Consider the following 9,169-nt stretch of genomic DNA (forward strand, 5'->3'; position numbering starts at 1 on the left):
GGCTCTACTGTAAATTTTTATGGTAGAGTATTTTCAAGCCTAGTAAAGAAAGCAAACTTTTCTTTATGTGTCCTAAGGAGATGTTTAATTGTTTAATATATTTAATGCGGAGGGGTGGGGGAAGCAAGTTTCTGAAATAATCTTTCAACCAACCCATCATTCTACTGCCATTTAAGGTTAGGTTACATTGGGGGTGGAGAGGGAATTCATAGAGAAAACAGTAAACTGTGGAAGTTAGATGCATATTTCGGAAGAAAAACATTATTTAGACTTCAGTTGGAACCCATTTAGAGCCCATCTTATGAGTATGCACTTTCTGAAAACTTGCTGAGCATTTTAAATGGTCTCTGGTTTGAAGTGAAGGAAAAATCCTGAAATAGGAATTTGGTCCAGCACCCTCAATGTCAAGGTCAAGATTGGAATGTCTGGGCTAGGAGTGGTAGACTGACCAGGTTACCTGCTCATCACTTGTGAAGTCATCCCAATCCGTTCATGGCATTCAGACCCTTGCCTTGTCTATTGGTGGAGGAAAGTGCAAAAAACCGCATTCTCCACAGGCAAAAAATCGCATCCAAAGCATTTTGCAATTAGAAACTGTCAATAATTAACTGTTGACAAAGACCAGTAGATAACTTAAAATACACTGCTTCAACTGTGTCCAGGGAATCAAAGTTTCTTTTAATCATCAGAACTTCTCTGAGCATTTCAATTTAAGGTCGATTTATTTGAACATGGAAAAAAATCAGGCACCAAATACAAAAATGTTATAAATAGATGTGCCAAGACTTTATTTCTTCAAAAAGAACAATAAACAAAATTCTAGAATTCAAAATGATTATGTATAATACCAAACTGACTTGCCACCAAAAATCCTAGAGCACTGCCCCTTCAAGAGAAGGAGGTACTTGGCCTATTCATTACATTTCTAAATTCTTTACAATTCCTTATCTCCACCATTCTATTTGCTGATTTGCAAGTTGGTTATTCATGAAGAGATTGGGCTCTCAATATTAAACAGCACCCTAAATTAGTAAAAAAACAGAAAACAAAAAACCTCTCTCAGTACTCTACCCACTCCACCCCCCCAAAATAGCAATCACTTTCTTTTTCATATAACTGTAAGAGAACTGTTTGTCCAAATGAGTTGCTTCGCTGAAGATTAAATGGATTGTTAATATTTTATCACAAAGCAAACAACCATTTTTCATTCTTATTGATTTTAATGGAAACAATGCTCTTAACATCTTTGCCTACAAACCATGAACTTTAAAAATACATATTTTGCAAATGTTTTTTCTTTCCATAATATTTCAGAACCGCTGCAGTTATTACACCGCTATAAAAATGTTATGAATAATTGTGATAATTACGAATTGAACTATATACAGCAAAACAAACCAGCCTTTGCCTTCCAAAATTGTAAATGGATTATGGTTCTTTTAAGAAGCACTTTAATCATAAGTAAGCACGGCTCGACTGGCCTTACTCATCACCACTGTTTCAGACATATGCTTACTTTTGAAAATATATAGATAGCTAGATAGATTTGATAGGCAGATTAGATAAGTCATAGATACAAACATATATAGGTATATGGGTGATCTCTCAATAGAACAGACAGACATGCATCTTGCCGCAATGTTCATTTTTATGTACGATAATAAAAAAAAAAACTAAGGGACATAAAACTCATTAGGTTACCTTATGTTTATATATGTAGGGCAGGGATGATTAAATCCAGCTTCTCAGTCTTTGAAGTACAAGATTGAGATGTCATGGCCACTAACTGAATTGATCAGTAATATTTGATTTGCATGCCGAAAATCCAGGACAAACACATTTAAACTCGCAGTTAAACAACCATCTGAGCTAGAGATAAAGAAAGGAGGGTCTTCCCAGATGGAAACTGACACTGTAAAGAATCTATACTGCAATAGAAAAATAATTTAACAATTAAAAAAGGGATCTGAGTGAGTTATAAATACCAACAAACAAGATTTCATTTGCTCTCGTCTCCTCTTTGTAGAAGGAGGCTGTTACAAAACAAGAGAAAGGAGTCAGTGGTTCAAAAATTGTAAATTGTGTTCTTTCAAAACAATAAAATTTAATGCTAAAGCGGTTATAATCAAAAGCTGTACAGAATTTGTTAGAAAACATTTTCCATAAATATTGTTCAGTTCCCGGCACTTGTAGCAATAATTAAATTACAAACGATAAATATGGCATCAATGGATATGTATTTACAAAAAAAAAGTTATTACAAAAGGCAACTGTATACTAAACGTCACAATCTGTGTAGAGTAACATCACATCCTCAGCCTGAAAAAATACTGAACAACAGTTTCGACCCCATTAGACAAAAATACATTCACAAGTGTAATGCTTTGAGGAAAAGTTCAAGACATAACAGGACTTTGGCACGGTTTAAGACTGTGAGAGTTTAAACAATCACCACTAAGGCGAAGATTTTTCCATCAGTTTTAACATCACCACCACCACCAATAAGCCTTCTATAACTTCCTCTCAGGAAACAGGACAAGAGTTAAAATGAACTGAAGGCGTTTAGGGATGGGGTGAGCAGAGAGCAAGAGAAAAGGGAGGAAAAAGCAGTGAGAAGATTTTTTTTTTAATCCTTCAAATGCCAAAACATATTTTCTAATCCTGAGAAAAAAGGGCATGGCTACTTTGGGATCCTGCCCCAAAACCTTCCTGGACAATTGCAATTAACAAGATGTAGCCCTATGTATGGCCTCTTGCCTTAAAACTCCATTTCCATCTGATTGGTCTCAGTTTTCTTTTTAAAATGCATTTGGTCCATTCTATGGTTAACAGGGTTTTGTGTTTGTGTTTGTCCTCAGACGTACCATTCGTTAAAATTGGGAGGAAGTCCAGGGTTGTGGCTGGTGCTAGTTTGAACTGCAGAAGGGGTTTTAGTGGTATCTTTACTGTTTGCAGAAGCTATAGCGGGTGGAGTGGAAGATTCATAGCCTGAACTGGCAGCAGGGGAGGAATCTGACCCTTGAGATTCATGAACCTAAAATTAACATGTATATATTATAATGAATATAATTCCAACTGGCATTGTGCAAGCAAAAACAAGAGCAGAATTAGAGCACTGTAAGAGCAAGACCGCCCAGTGACCCACTTAAAAGAGAAATGCTGCTGGTTTGGGGGTTTTGTTTTTAATTTCCACATTACCGATGTCTAGAAAACCCCAAGATGTTCGCCAACAAAACAGTCTGAGTCCTAAGACTGGCATTATGGAAAAGGAATAAAGCACTCTGATTTATTCATGCCCCTTCAGAAATGCTTTCTCCGCGGATGGAGCGGGATAAGCACGTAGTCTTTGGGGCCCTACAAAATACTCCGGGCCCAGGTTTCGCCAAGCCCGCTTTGGCTTGGGAAAGCAGGTACAGAGAAAGGTGGCATGGGCGCCCTGGGCGCTGCGAGGTCTCAGACAAATGCGTGGGAATCCCACCGAGCTCCTCGGCCCTATTGTTTTACCGGAAGCCGAAGAGGGAATGAACCACCCGCCCCCGGGTTCGGCGCGGGCACTCTCGGTTCCCACCGCGGGCTGAGCCGGGTAGAGGCGGCCACTGCGACCTCCAGCCCTGGCGAGCTCGGTTAGAGCTTCCCAGTAAACAACTGATTGTTCCCTCCGCTCCCTCCTCCTCCCCACTGTGCTCTCCCCCGCCCCCTCCGGGTCCCCAAAATGGGTTCAAGGTGTCAACGCTGGAGCAAATCGGATTTAACGTGGAAGATACGGGGTTGGCAGCGCAGGCGCTTCCGTTCCGCGACCCGGTGTCGGGCCGAGTGTTTATAAACCGCCGACCGCTAATAAAGAGGTAATTACCTTCATGTGCTTGCGCAGGGAGCTCGGGTGCGTGTAGGACTTGTCGCACACTTTGCAGATATAGGGCTTGTCCGAGGTGTGCACATGCATGTGCTTCTTGCGGTCGCTGCTGTTGGCAAAGCGTCTGTCACAGCCTTCAAATTCACATTTGAAAGGTTTCTCACCTGCGAAAGGCAGAAACGCAAAGGGGGGTAAATATGGTTAGGGGCCGCGAGCTTCCTTGGGCCGAGCAGCGGGAGACAGAGCGCCCGGCGGTCTCCCCCGAGAGGGAGCGCCGACTGGGGGCGGCTGCAGCATCTCTTTTCCCTGGTGAAAAATGGAGAGCGCGGGTTGAGCCTGCTGGGGTGGGGAGTGGTGGTCGGGGGCGGGGGTGGGGCAGGGCCGGCCCAGAACCTGCCCGGCCCTTTGTTCTCGCGCGGGATGGAAAGCCCCTGTCTCCTCCAAAGTTGCCCCTGAGTTGCGGTACCCGCCTACCCGGCCCGGGGCCTCCAAGCGCAGCCCCGTTCCGCCGATATCTCGGCGTTGCAGCCAAGGCCGGGCGGGACAATGGACCGGGGACGGGACAATCCCTTTTAGTTCCTCCTTTGTACCTTTTAATTTGCCTCTTGCAAATGCAGCGGTTTTGCTAAGCCCAGTATTAAAAAGCTTGGGTCGTCGTACTTAACGTTCGAAAAGAGAAAACTATATAAATCCAGGGGCTCCGGACAGTTTTATAAGATGCTCTGAACAAGCCACGAAACTGTGGTGCCTTTTCTACTTTAGCTTTCCTCCCGGAGGACTGAATTGAACCTGGAACTCCAAATAAAAATAGTTTGACAAAAGTATGATTTAATTAGGAGATGTGCCAATCAATGGTAAAAAAGAGCGGAAGTAACCGAAAGTTAGTTTTCATTAGCATTTCTATGGTTGCCCCCCCCCCCGACTGTGTGCCGAGACTAAGTCGCCTGTAAGCAATTCCTCTCCACACGTTCGGAGTCCCTTCAGAGTAACCCAGAAAGAGACAAAAAGAGGCGGCGCCAGTTTGTTCCTGGGCGCGAGAAGGTTCCAATTTAGTTCCTGAGACCGCAGAGCCGTGTGCCCGGGAAGCTAGAACTGGGCAAAAGCGCCGCGGGGCGGGGAAGGAGAGAGGTGGAGGGACAGTGACAGCGCTACTTTTTCAAGCGGCCCCGGCGGGGCGCCGCCCCTCGCTCCCTCGCGCTGAAAGTCGGCTTCGTGGCGCGGTGCCGCGGCGGACCCCGCGCCCGCCCGCCCGCCCTCCCCCTTACCTGTGTGGGTCCTCTTGTGGATCTTGAGGTTCTCGGAGCGGGCAAAGATCTTCCCGCAGCCCGGGAAGGGGCAAGGGAAGGGCTTCTCGCCCGTGTGCACCCGAATGTGATTGACCAGTTTGTACTTCGCCTTGAAGGACTTGCCCTCGCGGGGGCACTCCTCCCAGTAGCAGACGTGGTTGTTCTGCTCCGGGCCCCCCACATGCTCCATGGTGACATGTGTCACCAACTCGTGCATGGTGCTGAAGGTCCGGTCGCAGCTCTTCTTGGGCCGGCTCAGCTGAGCCTCGTCGATCCACTTGCACGACAGCTCCTGCTTGATGGGCTGCCGCATGTAACGGAAGAAGGCGCCGGGCCCGTGGTGGGCCGCCACGTTCACGCCCATGTTCATGTTCATGGGGCTGTAGTTAGGGAACTGCGCGCCGGCCGTGTAGGGGTCCGTGCGCGGGCTGGCCACCGGGCGGTACGGGTCGGCGCGGCCGAACAGCTCTCCGCGCAGCCCCAGGTGGACCTGGTTGTTGTCCACGTGCCCGGTGGGCGACGGGTGCCCGGCGCCCTGCTCGTGCAGCCCGGGGAAGAGCAGGTAGCCGGGGGGCTCAGGAATGCCAGCCGGAGCGTGCAGGCTGCTCGCCGAGCCGGCGAAGAGCCCGTGCTGCCCACCACCCGAGGCCGCCTCGCCGAGCCCAGAGCCGCGCTGGCGGAACAGAAAGTCGCGAGTGGAGTTGAAGGCGGCGGAGGCGGCACCGCCGTAGCTGGGCACCTGGCCGGCGTGGTGATGGTGGTGATGGTGGTGGTGATGATGGCCCAGGGCGTTGGCGTAACCCGAACCTTGAGGCGTAAACGCCGAGCTCTGGCCTGAAGACAGATCATGAGCCGCGGCGGGGCTCAGCTTGAAGGCAGCGGCGGCGGCGGCGGCAGCGTGGGGCGAGTCCCCGAAGGGATTCAGCCCAATGCCCGCCGGCTCGCGGTTGGGCATCTCGTGGTGGCGCGGAGCGCCGAAGCTGCCCACTCCCAGCCCGGGGAACTGCGGGCCTCCGTCCAGGAGCATCGTCATGGGTGGGGCGTTCTGGTCACCAGCGATCCGGCTGAAATGAGCGAGGGTGCGGGCGAAGGAGATCTCCGAAGTGTCGCAGTCGGAGAGGGGTGGCGGCGGTTGGACACTGTCGGGAGACCCCCAAGGCAGTACCAGGGGCTGCAACTTTCCGTCGCTGCGAGTCTCCTGCAGAGGGATAGGAGGGAGGAGGGGAAGTAGAAGGACCTGGAGGGGGAGGAGGGGGGAGAAGGGAGGAGAAAAGACTCTGGGACTAGATCTGGTTTAACAAACTAACAAGAGCGCACAAAGAAAAATAAGCAAAATAATAAGTGGAGGGCGGAGTTTGCCAATCCTGTCCGGGGCACCCCTCCTCTCCCCGAGAGCGCACAACCGCGGGGCCAGGACGCTCCCTCGGCACGGGCCTCACGGCTAGACTGCGCTTAGAAGCAGAGCCAGCTCGCGGCCGACAGGCAGGAGGCAGGCTCGGTCCTCGCGGCTCGCCGCGCCAGTCCCAGCCTCTTCGCCTCCAGAGTAATGTCCTTGGACTGATAAAGTCACTCACTCACTGCTCTCACATAAACCGAGCGGGAGGCCGAGCGGCGAGGGCCAATGGAGAGCCAGCTGGCCCGCGGTCACCTGACCCCCGGCCCCGCAGCCTATTGGCCGTCGCCACACTGATTGGCAGCGCGGAGCGGGGAACATGGCAGCCGCGGCCGAGCGGCCGCCGCTGATTGGGCCGTGGCCGGGAGCCTGGCAGGTGAGGCGGCGGCGGCCGGTCGCCCGCGAGTGGGCTCCGCGGGGCTGGCGCTGCCGTGGGGAACTGGAGCCAGGCTCAAGCTGGCGACCGGCGGGGCGGAGCCAGGGCCTCTCCCTGGCTTCCCTCCCGCCAGAAGCAGGCGAGCACCCCTCGGGCGCGCTTTACCCGCTTTGGCCAAATGAACTCTTTGCCGCGCGAGGATCGTTCCCACCGTCGGCGCGGCGCTGGACGTCCAGCCCCGCTTGGGCCCCCTCCGCCTCAACACCTCGAGAATGTGCCCCCTCCGTGGCCGCAGGGCGCGTATCCCGGGGAGAGAACAACAGTTCCACTCTCGCGGCCCATTAACCGCGTCCTCCCCACGCGCCACTGTGGGCCCTGATGTCCCCGAGAGCCCGGACCCAGGCCGGCCAGCTCGCCGTGTGTGATGTAAGGTGTTGCCGGCCGGCAGGCCGAGGCCCGAAGGAGGAGAAATGGTTACGGTTAGAGCCATCTCCCTTACTTCCGTCTGAGCCGCGCATTGACTCTGGTTTGTGAGTCGTGGCTGTAGTATACTGTCCCCACCGCTGTCCCCGCCATCCCTCCCCCCACACGACACACCAGGCACAAGACGGCAAACACATACAACACAGTAAACTCGCACACACCACACTAAACACGCACACAACTAGCAACAGTAAGTCCACACAACCCAGTAACACAACAAACTACACATAAAACAGTAAACAGGCACACAACAAATTGAACACACAACAGGATAAACACACGCACGTAACAGCAAACACGCAGAAGCACAAATACTAAACATGCAGTGTACACTTAGCCTGTGCACACCAAACATGCACACAACACACTACACAGCAAACTCACTAGACACACACAGTATCAGTGCCGTTTTCAAACCACAGGGCTAATCAGCTTCGAATTCTCAACATTTTCAAATGCAAAAGTGGGGGGCGGGCATGGGGATGGTGAGGTGGAATTTTCTTCCCTCTGAACTGCCAAGGCTTTGCCCTCTTCCACTCCTACCCGGAGAAGCATATAGTGACCTCGGGAACGTCTTACCCTTAAGGATTGACTTTCCAGGGTTGTATGTGGGATCACTTGTCCCCTCTCCTGTCTGGTGCGAGGTCTTTCTGGACATAATGAGCAGGTTCAGACAGGGCTATAAATCCACTCATTTTTTGTCCACCAGGGCATTTGCGAAGACTGTAGGAGAGTGAGAGTGAAAAGAAAAGGCGGAGAGAAAGATGGCTGTGATTGTCACACCCCGAAGAGAGCCGAGCCCCAAAGTCTGCGCCTTGAGGCAGCCTCACAGCCTGGCCGCCATCTCTCTGTAGGAAACCGAACATCTGATCAAGTTCAGAGGCGCTTGGCGAGACCGCCTCAAGCAGCGCTTTATAACTGCAGCCTTTCACTTCCTGCCCCCCCAATCCGCCTGGCCTGGTCAAGACTTCACCTTCTTTCTTTGCCAGTTTGCTGGGGGGAAACCCTGCCGGTAGCGCACTTACGTAGTCACCCCCTCCCTTCAAACTCGCCCCAATTCTCCCTCTACATCAGAGCTCTCTCCCCAGGTTGGAAGGTGAGTTCACTGCTGACTTAAATTATTACATCTACTGAAAACAGGCTCTCCAAGACTGGCTTCCGTGCCGCTCAGCAGAGGGTTTCTTTGCGGGGGGGCGGGGCGGGGGGAGGAAATGTTCACTGAAGAACAAATAAGCCTAAATCATGCAAATGAATTCCCTGGAGTCAGGTTTACAAAAAGGGATGATTGCTTTTCTTTCTTTTTCCCATTTCTTCCCTCTTCCCCCTTTTATGTTCTCCCTTCCTTCTACCTCTCTTCACCTCCCACCAAGCCCCACGGACCCTGGGCGCACAGTTGGTCTGAAAAAGTTTGGATTTCCTACCGGCGCCAGCCCCGAGGAGAGCGGGGCTCGAGGCCGGGAAGGAGGCGGCTCTCGAGCCCTAACCCGGCCAGCGCTGATGCGAGGGTTTCCGGGGAGCCCCGCCAGGTACCTCGAGAACCAGGGGCCCGGCGCGTTTGGGAGTCCGGGCCGGCAGCGGGGCGTGGAGCCGAGGAAGGAGGGCGCCGAGGGAGCCTCGCCTGCCCCTTTGAGGGGAGGGGTCCCGAGCGCAGGGCAGGGGATGTCGCCGCCGCTGACCTACCCGGTGCCCAGTGTCCGTTTTGATATGGCCACATTCCGATAATTAATTGCCTCCAGCACGTGCTCTGTAGTCCCAGGAACAAAAAGGCATAATTCAAT

The 9,169-nt window shown here is 51.8% G+C and overlaps 1 protein-coding gene across 1 annotated transcript; it reads right to left on the bottom strand.

Annotated features, from left to right (window-relative positions):
- Nucleotides 1-1,205: 1,205 nt before the first annotated feature.
- Nucleotides 1,206-6,701, bottom strand: ZIC3 (Zic family member 3). The gene is made up of 3 exons (XM_059049994.2): nucleotides 5,119-6,701; nucleotides 3,854-4,017; nucleotides 1,206-3,034 (listed from the first exon to the last, which is right to left on the bottom strand). The coding sequence occupies exons 1-3, from the start codon at nucleotides 6,170-6,172 to the stop codon at nucleotides 2,855-2,857; spliced, it is 1,398 nt and encodes a 465-aa protein (XP_058905977.1). The 5' UTR covers nucleotides 6,173-6,701; the 3' UTR covers nucleotides 1,206-2,854.
- Nucleotides 6,702-9,169: the final 2,468 nt, after the last annotated feature.

This window comes from Kogia breviceps, chromosome X, assembly GCF_026419965.1.
Source record: "Kogia breviceps isolate mKogBre1 chromosome X, mKogBre1 haplotype 1, whole genome shotgun sequence".
In the NCBI taxonomy this organism is placed as follows: domain Eukaryota; kingdom Metazoa; phylum Chordata; class Mammalia; order Artiodactyla; family Physeteridae; genus Kogia; species Kogia breviceps.

Coding starts and splice junctions, on each gene's coding strand:
- ZIC3 (XM_059049994.2), bottom strand. CDS start 6,172: ATGACGATGCTCCTGGACGGAGGCCCGCAGTTCCCCGGGCTGGGAGTG. Junction 4,018..5,118: donor CCACAAGAGGACCCACACAG/GTAAGGGGGAGG, acceptor TGCCTTTCGCAG/GTGAGAAACCTTTCAAATGT. Junction 3,035..3,853: donor CCCTGCGCAAGCACATGAAG/GTAATTACCTCT, acceptor TGTTAATTTTAG/GTTCATGAATCTCAAGGGTC.